We start from the raw sequence: 22,478 nt of genomic DNA, 5'->3' as shown, positions 1-22,478 counted from the left end.
AACAGAAAAGAGTTACTAAAATATTAGTTTACTCAAGTTCATTAGTTTGCTCAACTGATTAGTTCACTCAAGATCACAAAACATCTTGTTACATATTTTCCCTTAAGGTCAGGTAGTCAAGAATTTGTTTTCTTGAATCCAGATATACATTGTGCCATAAGATCAGTTCCTTTTTTTTTTTTTTTTTAAAGATCTTTTATTTATTTGTCAGAGAAGAGAGAGAGAGAGCAAGCACAAACAGGGAGAGTAGCTGGCAGAGGAGAAGCAGGCTCCCTGCAGAGCAAGAAGCCAGAAGCAGGACTCTATCCCAGGACACTAGGATCATAACCTGAGCTGAAGGCAGGCAGATGCTTAACTGAATGAGCCATCCAGGTGTCCTAGATCAGCCCTTAAAATGATTTCACAACCATATAAAAGTGATTTTGGGGTCAAACTAAAATTGCCACTATCTTCATCCTAAAGCTACAGATACATCATTGCAATCTAATTACTCCCCACCTATGCAGACCATATTACCCAGTACATGGCTGCCAATAATTAGCAACTCCGCATACCTGTCAGATGACACTCAACTGACTAGGGAAATTGGTATTATGTATCAAACGATAAATCAACTTTGGCCTCAATCTACCTTTAACCCACCTATTCTATTCTTTGGCTGAATATCCCAGTACGTCTGATAAGAGTGCCAAGAAATGGTGACCTTTCACTACAGACACAGAAGAAATGTGTACCAAATGACTGATATCATGTATGCATTAAACATAATGTTTTTATACATTCTCAATTAAAACATAAATCACTAAATTAAGCCATGTTAAATAAATTCCAAGCTGGTCCCCAGTTACATAGGGGCTGGGTGACTTAGAGCATGCCTGCATTTACAGACAAGACACTGGCTAATTGCTAAGGATGGGTACGCCCTGCCCAGATACTGACCTAAACTGGAAGGAGAAAAAACCCACCAGCAGGGGCTGACCAGTTTACAAATCAGGTTAATGTGAAAAATAAACTTGCCTTTCAGTCCAGGAAATAAAGAAAGCTGGGATCACAGAGAAGAAATGCATATAAACCTAGCAACACACACAAATTTACATAGTAAGTATTCAGAGAGCATTTTTACCCCTTCCACACAAAGCTCTTCATTCACTGCATACCTAAAAACCACAGCGGGACACACTTCTTAAGTTACCAAGCCTTCCTAACATCCACTTCCTCAAGACATGCCATTCTCTTTCTTCTAAAATGGGATGTTAGGTGCATCTAGTGTTAGTTATTTGTAAGTATCACACAGTCTCCTGAGAGAAGCAATAATAACCTGAGGTATTTCCATGCATGATAGTTAAATATTTGATACATTAGCAATTACAGAGTATCAGCCTTGCAGGTATCTGACCTAGAGAGCCTGGGGTCCTTGTCATGTTTCACATCATGGCTGGCTGGCTTATAATTTGAGAGTTGGAAAGAGTCACCTGGGGCTAATTTATTCTTCCAACTGCCTTTCCCCATGCCTCCCCCCAGCCCTTTCCACTTCATTCTCGAGAATTTTACTTTTATTTTGAATGTGCATGTTGCCTCTTATGGGAATTAGAACTATTACAAACCACATCATTACCTGTGCTTCCTACCATGCACAGGATTACCCACCACAGGAATTACTTAGTATATAGATAATCCGCATCAAAACAGAGGCCTTTATGGCATGTGATGTTTGCATTCCAAAAGTAGATACGCAAGCAGAGAAATGACAAGGTGTTTGGTAAAGATCAACATGACTGTTGGATAGCTAATTCCTATTAGATCGATTTCATTTTCCTCTATGTCAGAACGATGAGGTGCCTGGGGGAAAGGAGATAACAGATCACATATTTTAACTTTTGTAAGGCCTCTGATTCAATTCAGCAGAACATTCTTTCTAATAAACTAGGAAAACAGGATTTCCAGACCACCATGGTGGGTGTAACACAAATGTTTCGAGGGCCACCCTCAAGTGAACTGTTATTCAGGATCTAATTACAGCCAAGTTTCCTAAGAGCTTACCCAGCCTTTGGGTAATACTTTCATTGCTGACTTAAATAATGGAGGACTGAATATGATTAAGTGCACCAAAAATATACATGTGGTTAGACACTCTCCCTTATGAAGATGTGAATATGTTCAAATTGACTTTGGGATTCTGGAATGCGAAGAATCTATCAATCCCATCAAGATGTACTGACTGAACTGAACACCTACTTTTCAACAGTAAAGGAAAGAGATCTAAAACACAAGAGTTCCTGCTCTCAAGTTACTTACAACTTGGTTCAGGAGACAAAACTAAAACACAATTAATTAGAGAACAATCCAATACCAAATGGAGACAGAGGATACTAAAAATAAATATGATAAACAGGTTATATATGTGTTTAAGATCAAGCATCCATATAATTAAAAGTATCTATTAAAGAGAGAGCATTTTGGATTGACATTTTCTGTTCCCATCTGATAGCTGCAAATTGCTGACACTACCATAAGGATTACAGAAACAACAGGAGGCAGTTTAATTAGAAAGGTAGTAAAAACTAACCGCTCATGTAAGAGATGGGGGGGAAGCAAATTCACATAAAAGACACTCTGAGGGTCTAAGCCAAGTATAAATCAGGAATACCTGAGTTATTTTTAAAGATACATCGCATCGGGAAGTAAAAACAAGCAGCGTGCTCAGGAGGACCATGTGATAGCCTCACATAGCTCGATGATCTATTCAGAACTTTATTACCACTTTAAGAGCTATTCTGGACCTGAACCCAAGCAGGACGAGCAGAAGTTGGAAAGCATCCAAAGGAGAATGACTAAAATGATTAAAATGTTAGGAAATGAGTCCTAAGAGGACATGGAAAGGAAATGCAGTTATTTAGGCCAGATAATAGATGGCTAAGGGAGGAGGTCTGGCTGCACAACTGCCTGCAAGGTTATGAAGGAGAGTATACAAGGGAGCACTTCTTTTCCATTAAGGACAAGACTAGAGGAATGTGATTAAATTGCAGGGACAGGGATTTATATTTGATAAAAGAAGGAACTTCCTGGCAATGTAAGTCACAGGAATAAGTTACCAACCAGCTTTTGAAATGCCCTTTCCAAGAGGCTTTTTAAATGCAGTAGATGACCATCTTCATAAAATGTTCACTCAGTGCCCTTTTTTACCCTTCGAACGCAGGAAGTGAATATTTTAACTATAAATAGAAGCTCCATTAAAAAAAACACACACACACATACAAACTTGCTTAAAGTTGAAGCACAGCTAGGCTCTTCACTGTTGTAGCATTTTAAAAATTCATCAGAAAATTATCAGTTACGTAAATGCATTTATTTAGTCAGAGATGGCTCTAATCGCATAAAAATAGCAATCAGTTGCTCTAGATAGGAGATATAAAAATAATGAAAACTTGGTTAAACTGACCAGTACTATATATTTACAGAACATAATCTTGATGTCCTATGGAAGAAGGGGCAGGAAAGGGTAGGATTAGTAAACAAAAATCAGCACAAAGGAATAAAACACACACACATTCTAGATCCAATAGTGGCATTAAAAGTCCCATGTGAGGCATAAAAATCCCTAATCCTTCTTAAAATAATTTTTAAAAATTAGTGCACTGCACAAAAGCTGCACTACAAAGCACATCTCGTTTCCCTCACATAAGTTTTAGAGATCTATGTTTTTTAATACCACAGCAAAGAACAAAATCAGAGATCAGTATTTTAAATTATTTGAACTATTATTTTCCCCACAGCAAGAATGAAGGCAGGAAGGCAGGCAGGCAGGCAGGCAATGAAAACAGTCACAGATGGTCTGACATACAATGAATTCTGCTGGCTGGGTCTCTTATAGGATGAGAGAACAGGAAGAAGTATGAGAGATAATGTTGCTCACCATCTCCTTTCACAGTTGAGGCCCTGAGAACACCCAGTGTCACACCACAGTTAGTGGCAGAAGCAGGACTTAAATCAGATATTTAGCATCATGTGCAGGCACTAACTGATGAACAGCTTGTGTACCTAAAGTCTGTCTGTTGAAAAAAGAACAAAATCTCCCATGGCATTAACACTGTAAATGTGGATTAATTAAGTGACCAGACTACACAGGCCCACATGCATGTGCACACACATACACACACACACACACACACGTGCACGCGCGCACCCAGGCTATTTTACAATATAACTGATACACAGTACTAAAAGTTCTAATTTCTGGAAAGAGAAAAAACAGAAAGTACTAACATTTATTGAATGTCTAACTAGATCCTAGGCACTTAACATTCTTTACCTCATACAATCCTCACAACCCAGGAAAGCAGATCTTCATCATTTTACAGATGAAGAAATTAAGCTAATGAAGTAACATGCCCAAGAGCCACATAGATAACAAAGAACAGAGGAAGGTCTGCCTAATGCTAAATCCCCTGCCTTTCCTACTACATCACATTTTCTCTCCAGCAAAAACCACAGAGCCCACAGAAATATCCATTCAGAGTAAGAGACCAATTCTCTTGCATTTCGCCTGAAAATGTTTGAAAGAGCTTCTGTATTCTTTGGCATCTTCCCCATACTTGATGAAACTTTCTTCTATTCCTGGGCTCGCTCACACTGCCCTCAGCTAGGATGACCATATGGCCTTGTTTGCCCCAGACAGACCCAGTTTACCCCGCTAACTCTGCAAAATTATCAAAAGCATCCTTTCATGCTCAAAAGTGTAAAGGATAAATTACATGGTCACCCCACTTAAGCCCCTCACTGCACTCCCTTCATCCAGGCTTGTCTGACCTCAGAGAAGCTCAGTTACTTCCATCTCCCCCTTTCAGCATAAAGAATCATGTCCATCAGAGCAGGTGTTCTCAAGTTAGTGAGAATGGAAAAGGTAACATATTTCTATGATTGCATACCCTTCCAAAGAGCAGGACATTTTAATACATGGACAACCTCCAACTGTCAGAATTTTACCTGGTGTGATGACTACATGAAGGAAAATTCAGGCCTAACAGAGGTAGATCATTCCAGGGAGAAGCGGCCCATCAGGCAAACGAGCCCTCCCTGAAGCAGATCAGGCTCCCCACACTGTCCGTGCCTCTCTGTTCTGCCTCAAATCTCAACTTCCAGATTATCGGACATTCCTCTGAAGGTTCCTGTGGCAGTCAGAAGCATGGGCTTCTTCTGGGATATTAGAGTCTGGTGTCCATGGGTGACTCTGAGAGGCACCTTTTACTTCATCAGACCAAGACCATATCAAGACATCAACCTCAGTTTGTTCTTCATGTTCAATGTCAAAGTGGCCTTGTTAGCATAATCATTTCAAAAAAGTCAGAGAAGCAAAAGAACCTGAATATCAGACAAGCTGTTATTTTACAAAACAAAACCACGGCTTATAGAAGAGAAATCACCCACTTTTAAAGTTATACAGCCAGGTGTAGAAACCAGGTCTCCATCATTCTTGCCACTACGTAGGTGATCCCCAACCTTTACACAGCATACATTTTCATATTGCTACACTGACACCCAATACTTTTTTGACACTGGAGTAGGACTTTCTTGGAATATATATTATGTGTGTGTGTGTGTGTGTGTGTGTGTACACATTTCGAGGGGTCACATGATGATGCCTTTCAATTAACACACTAATTACAGCTGTGTCACTGTCTTTGTATAACAGAATTCAGGTTTTTAATATCATCTAATGTTCTGGACTTGTTTTATAAAAATTAACAGAAGAGATAAAAATGAAAGTGTTCATTCCAGCACATAGTATCATGTGAAATACGTAATGCTGAATGAAAGTAATTAGGCCCACCAAAAACAGCAAAAATATTTAGCCTATAGACTTAAGCTCTTCAGCTGTGTTCAACTGTGGAGGAAAAAAGTAAAAACATATGAAATACTAGAAACAATTCATCAAAACACACTCTTAACAGGAAAAACTGAGTTTTGCTAACTATATGTCACTTTGAATAAGCTAAGTAAATAAAAATTTGTTTGAAATTTAATTTTTTACACATAATATTTAATCTATATGTTAAAGAACTTTTAAAATTCTTTAAAAACTGAGCAGTTATGTAATTAGGAGTGTACATATGTCTTTAGCTCTAGAGGAACTCGCCTTATAAAAAAATCAATGTTCAATTTTTAAACATTAGTGCTCAAACACACTTCCAAGAATTTTATACAGATGCCAGGTAGCCCACAAGACATTCTTACTCTACTTGCTATTGTTTTATGGGGGGGGGGGGACATCCCTCACATATATTAAAACTAGATATGGAGCACCCTATAATAACCTTCGATTTTATTTCTGTGTAATTCCTCATGGCTTAGGACCACTCATTACATCTTAAAATAATGAAAATCCACTCCTGTTTATTCACTGCAACATTATAAACAATAAACATACACTGTTTCAAAAGGATTTTTTTCTTGCAAAAAACAAGGAATTTTTTATTTCCTTAGGCTAATAGAAAAATGTTAAAACTTGACAGTGCTTGCCTTTCTGCATTATATTTAATATAACTTAAAAACTCATTGGCACATCCTCACACTGCTCCCTTTTATTCATTGGCACATCCTCACACTGCTCCCTTTTATCCACATTTCACAACTCAAATAGTCTACTACTTAACTGCTACTGTCAACCATTTGAAATGGCACCTCCACTCCCTTCCCTGCTACCCCGGAAGAGCCCACTTACACATTTATCTGTAACATGGCTGTGTTTACAGATACCCATATGTCACCATTCATGAAGCAACTGCTACCATCCTGACTAAGCACTGGCAGGAACACATACTGCAAAGGACTGCAGGACCACAGGAAGGGTGATTGGGGCTCAGAATTTTTCTTGTTAAGGTTATTACTTTCAAGGTCTTTGAAATTTAAAAAAAAAAAAAAAAAGTAGAGCGACAGACACATTCTTTCTGATGAAAGCTTTGGGAGGGTGAAGAGTCTAAGTTCCACAGTAAGGGAGCCTTACTGCAAAGCTGTTTCCAAGTGTAATATTTCGGTTACAAGTACACCTCACTATGCTATGTTGCTATGTAAAAGAGGCTTGCCTGACTTGACATCTGATTTGATACCTGAGTTCCTCACTATACTTTGTTGCCATACATAATTTCTATCACAAGTATTCTTACTATACTGTACTACATATACTATGTTGCTCTACCATCGTGGATCCTCATCAAGAATCTTGCTAGAAAATGAATTACAAAGTCATTTGTCTTTTGGCCTTAAAATGAAAAAGGCTCTTCATGTATTGTCTCAGGTTTACTTAGCCATATTAACGCCAACGGGAGAGGGTATGGATTAATAAAAAGAGCAAGTACCTGACTGTGGTGGGGGAAAGCAGGCATTCTTCTCAGCAGAGGAGGAGAGTTAAGGAATGGAGGTGCACAAAGAGGAGCCAGGGACTCTTGGAATGGTGAAGTGGAAGTAGGTATTAACAGACTGCCCTATCTTTTTTGTATCTATTTTTAATCTTTCTTTTCCCCAAGCCAGAGACTATGGGGCAAAATGAGCCATCTGTGAATGCAATCTGGAAAAACAACTGAAGGAAGGAAATGGAATGGCATGGGAGTCCTGCTCTCCTTCTCCCCCTTTCTGTTCCAACACTTCTTCCATTTCCCCCATCTTAGCCACTTGGAAAACGCAGACCATGGCTGCAGACAGAACAATGCAAGGTGGCTAGAAGGCAGAAAAGTGACAGACTACAGACGTTCCAGAAGTGAGGCTATTCAGAGAGCAGGAAGAACAGCAGCAAGGGCAGATGATGAAAGCAAAAGTAGACTTTATCTCATTTTCCTCTCTTCCTCTGTCCAGCCAGCAATAGCAGAATGATCTCCCCTTCATTTCCTCTCTTTCAGTAAGCCACAGGAAAAATAAGGGCCGAGGGAATGGTAATCAAAGTAGGGGGAATGGGGAAAGAACCCCGCAAGGATAGCCAGAGAGAATGAACATTCATCAGGTTGTTTCTCACAGGAAAGGGACCAAAACAACTGAGCTCATGTCCTCATTTTGCATAGCTCTACTTTCCTTTAGTGATCTTTTGGATTTCTTCTCTAGTATTTGGTTCTTGTCACCCAATTAGAAATGATATTAAATTGCTTGTGAGGAAGACTGATCATTTTTATAGTAATGATACTCATAATAATATGTCCATTTACAGGGACTTTATAATTTTCAGAATGTTTGCACATCAATTCTTGCATTTATCCATAAGGTAACTATTAACCAGTACAGAAAATGTTAACCAATTTTTTTTATTAACATTTAAAGTATTATTTGTTTCAGGGGTACAGGTCTATGATTCATCAGTCTTACACAATTCACAGCACTCACCATAGCACACATCCTCCCCAATGTCTACCACTGAGCCACCCCATCCCTCCCACCCCTGCCCCTCCAGCAACCCTCAGTTTGTTTCCTGAGATTAAGACTCTCTTATGGTTTGTCTCCCTCCCAGGTCCCATCTTGTTTCATTTCTCCCTCCCTTCCCCCACAACCCCTTGCCCTGCCTCTCAAATTCCTAGGAAATAGAACAAAGAAAGGGGTTAAGGACAGATAAACTGTTCAGAGAATATACAGCTAAGGATCCTTAGAAGGTGATTAGAAATCACATCACTCAATCATTCACTCCTGCACTCATTAAATCTGTTATGGGTTGAATTGTGTCCCTAAAAAAATATGTTCAAGTTCTAACCCTCAATACCTGTGAATGCAACTTTATTTGGAAATAGAGTCAAAGTGATGTAATCAAGTTAAGATGAGGTCATATTACTTCAGCGTAGGCCCTATTCCAAAGACTGGTATCTCATAAGATAAGGAAAATTTGGACAGAGACACACTGGGAAGGAATGTGAAGATGGAGGAAGAGACTGGAGTGATGTGTCTACAAGCCAGGGAACCTCAAGGACTGCCAGAACTACCAGAAGCTAGGAAGAGGCAAGGAAGGATTCTCCCCAGAGAGTTTCAGAAAGAGCATGGCTCTGCCAATACCCTGATTTCAGACTCCAGAACTGTAAGAAAATAAACTTCTGTTGTTCTAAGCCACCCAGTTTGTGGTACTCTGCTATAGCAGCTCCAGGAAACTAATAAAACATTCATTCAACAATCTCTTTTTGAGTGTGTAATATGTGCCAGATACCACAAAAGATTCTTAAAGTGCAAGATGAACCAAACTCAGCAATCCTTGTATCCCCTACTCCCTGCATGGAACTGGGGGACTTAAGGTTCTACAGTTCCGGGCTGACAAAGTCTGGAAAAGCCAAACAGCCAGTTGATGACAGCAATGGAACCCAAGGCCAGAACCTCTGACCTCCAAACCACACTCCTGCCATGCACCAAGCTAAAGAAGGTCTGGTTTCCTGGTCTATTGTCACTACAGCTTCATTTGTCCCTTTAAAACAACAACAGTGAACACAGTAAGGGCAGTAAAGACACCAGAACCTCCACTTAAAACCTGTCCCTATCTGAAGTAGCACGAGAACCCAGGAAGAATGTCTGTCACTTAAGCAGAGTGTGGGTAAGGGGAGGAAGCTACTGGAATCGGACAGGCTGCGGTGAAACCCTATCTCCATTACTTTCTAGCTAGGAGACCTAGAACAGGTTATTCAACCTCTTTTGGTCATCCTTTCCACAACCCTAAAATGAGAATGATACAACAGAATGCCCTCTTATACATCGGTGAGAGCACAATGAAAGCTACGAAGATAAATCATTAAACAGAAAACCTCAAACTGCAGAAGAACACATATAATGTCACCCTATTTCTATTAATTTCTTTTCTGGAAAAACATACACACACAAAAACCTCTTCATAGTAGTCACCCCTGGAGATTAAGAATGGAGAGATTAGAAGTCTTGATTTTCTCCTTTACATCCTTTTCCATCATTCAGTTTCTTACTATGAGCATATATTACCTTAATTTCTAAAACAGGGAGAAAAATCCTAGTCATTTAAAATGAAGCATGATAATTCAATTAGTTGTTCACTTAAACTAGGTGCATATCTCTCCATGTGTATTATACCTCAATAAATAGGTGTAATGTTTTTAATGAGACAGATACATGTGCTCAGACATGAAAAGGTCATTTCTATTTTAACTCAGCCATTCAGAAACAGCCAGATGCCTCCCTCATCCAAACCACCAAATGAAGGCATCAATTCCTGTGTCAGTGCTGAACTGTCTTCCACTGAAGGGAAGCATGTCCCATCCCTCCTAATCCACACTCTCTCTACTCTTTGACCAGACACTTGGTTCAGGGGCCACAATACATGAACTTCACTATAGAGACTTATTCCATTTCTTATCCCATAGCTTGATGCTTCACTATATGCTGCCTTCTTTGTTGTTTCTTTTGTTCTACCTCCCCATAAACTCTTTTTCAACAGAAACATGCATTAAAGCCACTTCCGTTCTAGGATAGATCACAACACAGAACCGAACCAGAAAAAATTTCTCCACAGGTACCTGTTCACTGACTGAAGGTTAAAGATGGCCAATGGGGCAATTCATAGCAGTAGTTTCCCATACCCTACCCGGAGCCAAAGCACAGGCCTGACTTTCTCTCCTACCCTTCCTTCAATTCTCTTCTTGCCACCTCTCCTTTGGGCAATGCCTCAGACCCACAATGTCCAGTAAAGCACCCTCTTTAAACTCCACTTATAGAAGAACCTGAGAGATAAATAAGTAGTAACAGTTTTCTCCTCCCGACCCTTCCTTCTTTAAACCTAAAATTTTCTGTTTCTGATCATAAACCTTGTCTATTTTGTGAAACTATACCAGGCCACTTGGGCAGTTGAGGGGGGTAGAGGGGACCAAAGAACTGCTCGAAGTTACTGTACGTTGGGAGTAAAAAGCACAGAACTTTTGGACTACTGCAGGTCTTAGGGGGAACCAGGACAGAAGGGACTGGCAGTGGACCAAGGCCATTCAAGAGGATAACATTCAGGAGTACATCCACAGTTAGTGTTTAGTTTGCAAGTACTGCCATAACAAAGTAATACAGATCGACTGGCTTTAACAACAGATACATATCTCATCAGTTCTGGAGGCTAGAAGTCTAAGATCAAGATGTCAACAGAGTTGTATTCTTCTGGAAGTCTCTCTCCTTAGTTTGCAGATATCCATCTTTGTGTGTCTTCACATGCTCTTCCTTCTATGTCTCTCTGTGTCCTAATACCCTCTTATAAGAATACCAGTCATGGGGCACCTGAGTGGTTTAGTGGGTACACCGTCCAACTGTTGGTTTTGGTTCAGGTCATGATCTCAGGGTTGTGAGATCAAATCTCATGTTGGACTCCAGGCTGGGCATGAAGCTTGCTTAGGATTCTCTCTCCGTCTGTAAACCCTGTTCTTGCTCACTCAAAAACACAAAACAAAACAAATACAACTCATACCATGGATTAGGGCCTACCATATGACCTCATTTGACCTTAATCAGCTCTTTAAAGTTGCTATTCCCCAAACACAGTTGCATTCTGAGGTACTAAGGGAAACGACCACATCTTATGATGGGGGGAGGGAGGGAGGTCAGGGGCACAATTCAGCCCATAACAGTCAGCAACAGGGAAAGGGAGAGAAAGGAGCTGCAAATGCAGCTATGGAGAGATGAAAGCACACTCCACATTTGGAGAAGGAAATTTCACCTCTTCCCCCAAATCTAGAATTCCCTTTCTCTCTCAGTCCTTTGACACAAAACTCCCATTTCCATTCTGAGTCCTGATGACTGCTGATTCCTAATGATTCATCTTTCTAATCCCAAATGCAGAGCCCTTACTAGCTCTACCACTCCTCTGGCCCTTAACCCCATGTGGCCTGTGGTGGCTCTTGATAACCTTGTACATGACTCACTTGAGGCTTCCTCTCAGGTCACTATCCCATCCCACGCTCAATCCACGTTCACCTTACACTGGTTCTTCACAGGATTCATACCTGTCCCACTACAGATCAAGGCCACTGGAATACTCTTCTCCTTCTCCTCGCCTGCCCAGCCCTCTCTCAACTAATTAATAGCATCTTATCGTTAAGATCTCAGCTCAAATGCCTCTTTCTCAAGAAAGCTTTTGAAGATACCCCCCACACACAAACACACATCTACCCTAAACACAGGCCTTCTCCTATCCTCTCTCCTAGCTTTCTGTTGTAACTCTACCAAATTTAATTACATACTTGCATTGTTATTATGCTATTAACATGTGTCTCTCCCACAAGACTGGCATATACTCATAAGTACATAAGTGGAATCCGTATCTGGTTGATCCATCATTACCTACTGGGCCGCTAGAGCAGTGTCTGGCACCCATAAGTGCTCAGTAAATATTTGTTAGCTAAAGGAAAGAATAAATGAAGTTGAATCAGTGTAAATCAGTGATTATATAGATTTATTTTTGCTGAATAAACTCACTTTGAGATAGAGGCAGTGTGAAATCATTAATGATTCCTAGATGACACACAGATATGAAGAGATCTTGAACCAATGGAACCATTCACAGAAAGCAGAAATTTAACGGTTCTCCTATGTCACAATTCTGTCAAAATTACTTAAACATGTTTTCTATATGGAATTTTGCATGTGTATTAATTTTTTTATATATTACCTATCTTCTGCAGGTATTTTTAGTCCTTTAAATAGGTTATCTGCAGTCCCCCTCTCCCTGTGGCTCATTCCACTGCTCAACTTTGGCCTAAAACCAAAAGAATTCTTCACATGGGGTAAAGAACTGACAGAGCCCCATAGTGACTCCAATTCAACACTTTTTCATTCTCTCCTTCATATTGAGCAGGAAACACTCAAATTCTGGGAACAAGATCTGTGTCACACATTGGAAATGTTCATATCTGCTGATAACACTCAATCTACCTCGGCTAAGTGCATGAGGAAGCCACATGGTCACAATCTAACAGAACACAGAACATAACTAATACACTGAAGCAACATTCCATATGTTATCACTTTCAGCTTTACACAACATGTGGAAACAGGCTCCTGCACCACTTGGTTGTGTCAGAACATCTAAAAGAGGAGAATGCATGTTTGGGATTTATTATGGTCACTCACCTCAGGAAAGTGGCCAAAGGAGTGCATTACAACCTCCACATGTCTGTATGTTACAGATTTCTTTTTTAAAAGAAGTATTTTCTGGGATGTACTTATCCTTCAGGTACTTGGACTATTTGTGCAACCCTGGTTCCTTTGAATGTTTGAAAGCAAAAGGTACCAGTAACTACTAATGAGAAATTATTTTACAATAGAAAACAAAACTGGTCTTTTTATAAGTATTGCAGCATTTGCATGAACTCAGATTACTGAGTAATTTTGTTTCTTGTTTTGTCCTCTGCTCTCTGTGCCTCCCCACCCCTTAAAGTAACAGACACCATCTTCTGTTTTTTTTAACCTCAACTATTTCATCCAAGTTCACCAGGGCTTCTCAGTGAGTAATTTTCCTCATGCTAAAGAAAAAACATGCAGCAAACAGGAACTCATATAAGCCAGAAAAATAACAGTAACATCATCAAAACCTCAAAATAATTTACCCAAAGAAAGTGAAGCTCAATTTTGAGAGCTTAGCAATTGAAATAAATGAACATTACAGCATTATACAGTCGATTTTTATGTTTTTAAAGAAAACTTAAAATTCAAAAGACATTAAGTTGAATGCTTGAAACCCTTTTCTTAAATTCCTTTTTATCAGTAATCAAACATTCAATGCATTGCTCACAACAGGTAAAGCAATGTGTCAACAACTAAGACACTTCCATTCATAGCCAGAGGCTACAAGTCTCTAGTCTAATTAACAGGGAAATAAAATCTCCAAAGAAGCAAATCTACTCCCTCATTAAGCTAAGCAGACCTGGGTCACATGTCTCAGAAATGACCAAATTGATCACTGGCTGTAAGGTTAAAATATTAATGATTCTATAAATAGTCAATGCACCAGTAAACTCCATAAAATAAAGGAAATCCTAGGGAAGTGCTATAAGCAGACCAACTTCACAATACATGGGCTTCAAATATGCAAAGAAAACTACCCTAGCCCAAAGTTCTCACTATCTTTAAAAAAAAAAAAAAAAGAATACAAATCAAAAGAAGCCTGATATCCTACTAAGCAATTGTTTCCTAGTAATAAAACTCTTTCCTATTTTACATCTAGTTATAAAAATACTTTCTATCATTTTAAAGGATGAACTTCAGAAGGAAGTGAGGGAATGGTATAGCTTCTGATATTCACATCTGTGAATTTATACTATATAATGCCTATCCCAATGGCTATTGTAACACTAAATGAAAAAAGTCAGTTATGAGTGTTCTCCCATGAATATTTGAAAAAAAAAATTCTTATGCAAATTAACTGTTCTTCAAAACTATATTTTGTCAGTTTGGCCAATTATCAAAATTGTTTCTTCCAACAAAAATGAAATTGTTTTAATTATCTGATGCTCATGACTACTTCTTATCTTTACAAAAATGAGAATGTGTTTTACTAGAATACCATCACCCACAACATAATATAGATCTATTCAAAATAACTTACCTTCTAGGAATTTAAAATATGGTAACTGCCCAAATATTTAGGTTCATTTAAAATTATTTCAGCCCAAACCCAAAACCCCAGAAAAATCATTTTGATGGAAACATTTCATTTCACTCCCTACATAACCCAACATAAAGCTAGGTTTTCTGTTACACGTAGTGCTAAGACATTTCGTTGCTACAGCAACGAAACTCAGCTACCTGTGGCCATGATTTGTTAAGAATTCCTCCAACCAGTAAATTCTGTGCTGTGCATTCATAAAACCAAGAGAATGGCTAGAAGAGCTCAATGCAACATAAAAATTAAGGTTTAATTTCCAGCTTATGATTCACCCACATACATATGTGTAACTTGTATCATATATGTACATATATACATAACTATGGTTCTCCCAACTCCATGAAAAAGGGGAAAATCATGCCAAATTGCCATTTTAAAATGGGCACCAAAAAGCTGCTTTGTTTTAGATTTCAGTGAATAATTGCTACCTCTTCCCCAAAATTTATCTTAAATGGTAATAGAGAGTATCTGGAGAGAATTTTTAAAAACACAAATTTGTTATTTATATCCACTCACATTCCAAAAGAAAAAAAAAAAATCCTGAGGCATAATTTCCTGTCTGTTCCAGTAAGTGTAGCTTCTTTAGCAATGAACTGATTTAGAAAGTATCAAGCAAAAGCATAGAGAAAAAAATGGAGTTGTCACCACCTTCATTCACCAAACTGCTTCTGCAGGCTACTCACCCTCACCGGGGGGCTCCAGGCTTGCACCCGCGGCTGCTGTCCACCCTGGGAGCTCTGCAAATCTTTTGAGCTACAATTAGCCACAGTGTTACTCTGAGCCCTTAATGCATTTGTGCAGTTCGTCCCACTGCCCCCACCAGGGCCAGGTTTCCAAGGCCTCTGCTTGATGCCATCCAGAAGTCTGACCAGCAGGATGTTACTTGGAAGCTCCTCAACACCCGAGCCAACAAGAGTCCTGCACTCGGGACATCGGAGTTCATTTCGGGAACCTACAATCCCCAGCAAACATCGTTTGCAAAACGTATGCTGGCAAGGCAAGACCTTTGCCGAAGCGTCAAGCCGCTCTAGACACACCGGACACTCCAGAAGATCCAACAAGGAAGATTCATCCATCTTTATCTAGTTTATTGAGAAAAAGGCTTCAGAAATGTTCATAGTTGTGTGCATCCCTTAAAGTGATTCATGTAACATCCATTTCAGATTTTGCTCTGGAGTAATGGGGAATGGGGAGGAGAGAAGACAGAAAATTAGTACTGTTATTTGGGGGAAAAGGTTCACAGAGGAGCCAAGAACCAAAAAGTACACAAGAGTGCTTCCTCTAAATAGTGCAGCTTTGCTTTGGAATGTGGTTCCGGAACTCCAAAGTCAACAATTAAAATCAAAATGGGCTTTTCAAACAATTCAAAATTATTCCCTAAAGATATCTAGGAGTTCACTGTGCAGAAATATCTATCAAGTACTATACAGAATTCCTGCAATAAAATGGGATTTATGAAATGCAATAAAGAACATTTCTTCAGCCCTCAAGGTGATATTGGCTGCCTTAATCAAGTCCTCAACTCATATGAGAAGCTGAACAGAAGCAACCGAAAGTTTCCTCTACCTGAAATTACTTTTAAACACAACAAACTTCCCAATCTTTAAGCTACTTTAGTGTTTAAAAAACCATGCCTCATGTGATCACTTGCGGTAAATGATCCCAATATTAAATACATATGTTTCTTCGCTGCCCTTAAAAATAGAACTGTTTCATCTTGCCCAACCAAAATGAGCGGAAGGTTGACAATTCTAAAGGACACAACTAAAGATTTGTTTGAAAGCAGCTGAAATATAAAAGCACCCTTCAGGGTAGTGGTTGACAAAACTCTGAAACGGATTTCTGAACGGCCTGTCCTAATCCCATTCAGAAAATCTGGCAAAATTATCACCAAAAGAATTTCACAATGGAATGCTGGAATGAAAACTGTGAGCATAATATGAAAATGGGACCATTCAGGAAAAAGCATTTAAAGCCGCGACTGCGCCGCTCTCCCCTACCACCAAAATAAATGTAAAGGGGAATACCTAAGAGAAAAAGGGTAAGAAGACTGTGATGGAAGCATTAACAGCTGTTCTGGACAGAGCCGGGAAGCGGCGAGCCCCAGGGCTGCGCCCCTCTCCCACGCTGCCAAGCACAGGTACTGCCAGACCCGCAGGGAGACGCGGCGGCAACTCGCCGCAGACACACCCCGGAGCCAGGTGTTGGCGACCAGGGACAGGGAAGGTCCCGGGCTGGCGCTGCAGCCTGGCCACTGCCGGAACCGGGATCTCATTCAACAGCACTCCTCTCCACCACCCTTGGGGTCAGGCCGGGCACATAAATCCCCCCACCCCCACCCCAAACGACTGCTGGAAGTTTTCAAGGACTTAAAAATAAATCCGCAGCCTTAAGTTGCGAAAGTCAGCCCCACAGAGTGCCACCTTTCGGGAAACATCTATGACGCCGCAGAGATGAGGCGGGAGTCCCCAGAGAGAGCGAACCACCGGAGAGAAGGGAGTGCCGGGCTGCGCCCGGGGAGACCGCGGCACCGAGCCCGGGCAGCTTCCTGCCGGGAGTCGGCAGCCCGCACCGTCCCGGCTCCGGGCCCACGGGGACCCGAGGGCGGAGGGACTTGAGGGACCGACTAGCGCGGAGGGGAGCGGGCGCCCCGACCACCTCCTCCATGGCCGCGGGTGTCTGCCCGCGTCTGCTCCCCGCACCGCCCCTCGCCCTACCTCGCGCCTCGGCTCCTCCTCTTTGTTCGCGGCCCCGCAGCGGCGGCGGAGCCCGATGCAGATGCGGCCCCGCCGCGCCCGCCTCTCGCAGCGTCTCTGACGCCGCGGCGGCACCCGGAGACTCCTCTCTGCTGCCCCCCTCGCGCGCGCACACACACACTCCGCCGCCGCCGCCGCCTCCCACTTTCCCAGCCGAGGAGGGCGGAGGAAGACGAGGAGGAGGAGGAGAAGGAGGACGCCGAGCCACTGCGGGCGCCCGGGGCGCGAGGGGGCGGCTCCGCACCACAGCGCCTCCCCCCGGAGCGGGCGCGGCACCTCCGGGAACTGCGGGTCCGGCGCGCCTTCCTCCCGGCGCTGAGGTACCTGCGCGCGGTTCCCGCCCCCTCCCCCGCCGAGGGCGAGTGGGGGCGGGGGCCTGAGGGGGCGCTGGAGAGCTGAGAGTCCAGGAAGCGGGGTCCCCAGGAGCGACGGAGGTAGACGGTTTGGGGGCACACGCCTCTCCCTGAGGGAAACGCGCCTGAAAAATGAAGCAACCGGAGGGGGAGAGGATTGGGAGAGGCGGCGGAGTGAAGAAGGACGGCGCCATGGGGCGGGGGCCGGCCGCGTCCTACTCAGGCCCAGTGGTGCCCGGCGGCCCGGGACGGACGACTCGGGGCGGGACCGGCTGCGGCGCGGGAGGGGCGGGGGCCGGGGAAAGGGCGGGAGCAGCCCTGGCGGGAACGGATCCCACTTTCCCGTGCATCTGTACGCCCAGGCCTGCGGAGACACTCGGTAGAGCGAGAGTTAAGTGTCGTTACCCCGAGGTCCGAGAGAGGCCCGGTGGATCAGCGGGGAAAACAGTCCCAGGGCAGCTGTCCACCCGCCCGTGCTCTGGCCGCCGCTGGCCGGCACTGCTCCCCGGGCCTCCTGCGTCCAGGCATCACGCTGCCTCCCCGGGGCACAAACCCGAGCCCGCTGGGAGGATGGCTGACCCAGAAACTCAAAATGGGAGGGGACCGAGACGGGGAAAACAGTTGCGGGGATTTACTGTTGTACCCGCCCTAAATGGGGAAAACTCAAAAGTCTGACCCCAGGTGAGCTGGCACCGGGGAGCGAGCTGAGAGGCGCCTCTTTTATCTGAGCCTGGGAGGCAGCCATAACCGTCACTGTAATCTTTGTTTCGGTTGCCGCAGGCGCACACCTGTAAACTCTGAAATGTAGTTTTGAAAAACATGTCCACAGGTTTTGAGATTTGTTTTTCAGAACTCGATTCAGAGGGGGAAACAAATTAAAATTTTGTCATTATCTCAACGTTGCCTTGGTTTTATTTGCATTCCCCATCAACTTACAAAAAAGGTATCCCAAACACCCTTCCTCAAAGGTGTGCAGAAACTGAAAATAAGAGGACTTGAAGATATTATGCAAGAAATCCCTGCCTAGCCAGCGAGCAGGGTGACATTCTGAAGGGGAGCCAGATTATTTTCTAGTCTCCACCCAGGCCGCTGCTGAACTATTCGAGAACAATGAGATCACCTAAGAAAGAGAAAAAAAAGTTAACAGTTAATAATTATCATTCATTGTATGTGCTAAACATTCTGCATCCATTAATTCAGTCCTTACTGTAGTCTCAGACCTTATGCCTCCTTAGCTTTGTTCTGAATAGATTAATATGCTGAGAATCATATTGTGTGAATACCAGAAATAACAGCCGCTTCCCCCTTCATTGGAAGCGAGCAAAGACATGTGCATTCGGGCTGAGAAAGCAAGGGAAAGAATGAACAGCATGGAGAATTTTTCATCCAATAATCTAAAAAGAAGGCACTCTGAAAGTGACTACTTAGCCTGTATTCTGCAGCTGGACCTGTGCAGATCAAAGTGGGGCTGACTGGAAGATTATAGTAAGTAAACAGATAAATATGAGTATATGCAATGTATAGTTCTTAAAACCGAAGTTCAAAGAGGTTCATTTCATCCCCAGGTCAAGCAGTCAGTTGTGCTGAACCAAGACTCAACCTCAGATCTCTGGATTCCGAGTACCCTTTCTTACAAAACGCCTCAGGGAAAACTAAGAGTACTATATCTGCTCCCAGGGGAAAGAGGACACTGTTAATCATGTAATTACTCTGGAGAGCAAGGGACAATTTTTTTGTTCTTATTTTGGTTTTTTGTTTGTTTTTACGGAGAACAGTATATAAGGTCATGGGTGGAATGGTGCAGCTCATGAAACTAGGCCAGAAAATCAGTAAGTCACACCCATTACCAAAGAACTGAAGACAGTGTGTCCAAGACTAAAGTGAACAAGGGAGCCCCCCAACACATCCCATGAATAGTAACTGGCACATGGCTGCCGTTCTTTGAATGTCCCTGGTGCTAGTTCACTATGTTTTGGAGAACACAACTCTTCTATTAGCCTTAATTACTCTAGCTGTAAAAGCAAGTTTTAGGCAAATTAAAATTAAATTGAGCCATCTTTCTTCTGTCAAATGGTGAAAAAATAATACCTTTCTTAGAGTGTTCTTGGAAGAGTCAATGAAATAATGTGCTGGTTCTTTGTAATCTGCACCTCTCTATTAAAGAAAGATCTCATTATCGTTATCTGCCAAAAATTACCCTGGCAGAGTTATACTGGGTAAAATCCTTCCCACCGTCTTTGAAAAGTTTGAGAAAACACTAACACTTGCAAAATCCAATCAAGAGAATACTATAGGGGAAGGAACAGTTGGGGAAAGAGAAGCATGTTCATCTTATCACTTCTGGGAATGGAACATAAAGAATGTAAGAATGATATACTTATGGCCCCTATGACTTTGAGTAGATACGAGAAAAATATAAACACACCCTGTACACAGTAATGATAGCTTGGCTTAATACAATTCTGGTCCTCCCAAGACTTCAAAGTACTTTCATAAGAGTTATCTCATTTATCTTCTAGGCATCCCTCTGAAGCAGTAAAGATAGATATAATCGTCCCCATTTGCAGATGGGAAAAAATGAGGTGTAAAGCATTTATTGCTTTTAGTAATAATGTTATGACACAAATCAGGCTTTTAAATTCCCAGACCAGAGCCCTCTTTTGTAAGCTTTGGGGTCATGCTTATACATGCATATACATACATGTATCTGACCATCATTTTCCTTCTAAACTTATCTGGCGCCCAGCTGCTGTGACATTGGAAAATGCAAGCACTATTTACCCAGTTGTTTAAACTAGAAACCTAGGGGTTGTCTTCGATTTCTCCCTTTCCTCTCCATCCCTCTCCATCAAGAAGTCTGCCAGCTATCCCCAAAATACCTCCATTACACTTTTATTCAAGCCACCATCACTCTTTTCCTCTGGCCCTCCTAACCCGCTTTTCTTCCACCCCTGTCCCCACAGTCTTTACCCTGAATATAGTGACACCCAGAGCAAAATACAAAAAATGCATAAGAGATCACATTATACCCTTTCTCAAACCTCATCAATTTCTTTCTATCATAGTGGGAATAAAAATTAGGCACCTTCCCTATCTTATGAGTTCATGTGTCACTTGGCCCCTACATCATCCTGTTTGTCTTCTTCATAGTACTGTCCAGCATCTCATTTTTTGATTCCTAATTTATTGCCTATCTCCCTTACCTGAATATAAGCTCCCTGAAAACATGGACCGGGTCTGTCTTCTTTACCATTGTAGCCTGGACAGCCAACCCATGGTGGATACCAGTGACTGATTCTCAAATAAAGAATTAATCAAGTATAGAATTACATGTATTACAATCTTAAAGCTACATACATACTTAGTGCTTCACTGGCCCACAGATAGGAAATCAGTCAATGTTCCAAATTCCATTGACAGCCTTTCTTATAATCTATCAGTCAATAAGTTTTTATGTAGAAGATGAGGACACGATTCTCTTCTCAGTTAAGCTGCAGAAAAAGCTACGTATCACATACCAGCTATGTAACACAGAACATAAATGCAATGCCAGTCTGCATTCTAAGCCTCAGTCACCATCTACTTCATTCTCCAAGCAAGTAGGAAAAGTAAAAGTTATCTCCAGCTCCCCCCCTTTTCCCTCTGCTCCCTCCCCCACAGATCAATGATCCAGACATCATTAGAAGTGCTTTTTAAATCTGCCCCTTCTCCCAATCCTTATTTCAGGAATGTTGATCTTCTACTTGAACAGTAAATACTTTCTCTGCTTTCAGTCTCTTCAGAGTACTTGATTCTGGAGAGAGCTTTAGAATCAAAGTCTTCTCCATCTACTAACTGGGTGACTGATGGCAAGTTTAGTCTTCTGTGCCTAAGTTCCTCCTGTAAAATGGGCCTAAAACTACTACCTGCCCCAGGGGTCTTGTGGAGATTTTACATAAGTCAATAAAAACAGAATGTTTGGAATTATGCCCAACACATGGTAAGTGCTTAATAAATTATGGTTATTTTTACTAGAGGGGCACCAGGGTAGCTCAGTCAATTAAGTATCCTTGATTTCAGCTCAGGTCATGATCTGGGGATCATGAGATTGAGCCCCACATAGGGCTCTGTTCTGGATGTAGAACCTTCTTAAGATTCTATCTCCCCCAACTCATGCAGCACATGCCCACTCTCTCTCTCTCTCTCTCTCTCTCTCTCAAAAACAAAAAAATTTTAATATATAGTATATATTAATACATAGTGTATATATATATATATATACATATATATATATTAACATCTAGATTCAATCCTGAATCCACTACTTGTTAACTAAATGACTTTGCAAATTTCCCTAATTTTCTGAGTTTCAACTTCCTCATCTATACAAATGCATATAATGCTATCTGCGTTGAAAGCTTATCATAAAAAATTAATGACAAAACTCATTGAAAAATCTAGCTCAGCGTTTTTATGGCACGTAGTGGGGCTCAATAAAATGTTTGCTTCCAGTCTCCTTTCTATGTACGTCTGCACCTTTTTCCACATAACTGGATTATCTCTAAGGTTCTCTCCAGCATTAAAAGTGTATCTCCACCCTAACTGCATAAAGGACATCTCAGGCAATGGATTCCTCTTGTGAAGAGCCAAGTGGTCCTGAAGCACCTTAGTTGTCAGGAAAAGGGGCCCTGATCAGTTAGAGTCAGGCAAACCCAAAGAAGTTATTTTGGTCTACAGTAGTGGGAAGGTGGTGCAAACTCCACTGTCTGG

The 22,478-nt window shown here is 41.8% G+C and overlaps 1 protein-coding gene across 2 annotated transcripts in view; it reads right to left on the bottom strand.

The window, feature by feature from the left end:
- SH3RF1 (SH3 domain containing ring finger 1) overlaps positions 1-17,702 on the bottom strand; it is a 180,796-nt gene extending 163,094 nt beyond the window's left edge. The window contains exons 1-2 of one of the 2 annotated variants that reach the window (XM_059374174.1): positions 17,338-17,702; positions 15,304-15,791 (exon numbers count right to left, since the gene is read on the bottom strand). In XM_059374174.1, the coding sequence (XP_059230157.1) occupies positions 15,304-15,696 (393 nt within the window). In that variant the 5' untranslated portion in view covers positions 15,697-15,791; positions 17,338-17,702. The other variant, XM_059374183.1, reaches the window with a different exon arrangement.
- Positions 17,703-22,478: the final 4,776 nt, after the last annotated feature.

Source organism: Mustela nigripes, chromosome 1 (assembly GCF_022355385.1).
Source record: "Mustela nigripes isolate SB6536 chromosome 1, MUSNIG.SB6536, whole genome shotgun sequence".
In the NCBI taxonomy this organism is placed as follows: domain Eukaryota; kingdom Metazoa; phylum Chordata; class Mammalia; order Carnivora; family Mustelidae; genus Mustela; species Mustela nigripes.
The sequence above is the reverse complement of the archived record's forward strand: the minus strand, read 5'-3'. Positions and strand labels throughout refer to the sequence as shown.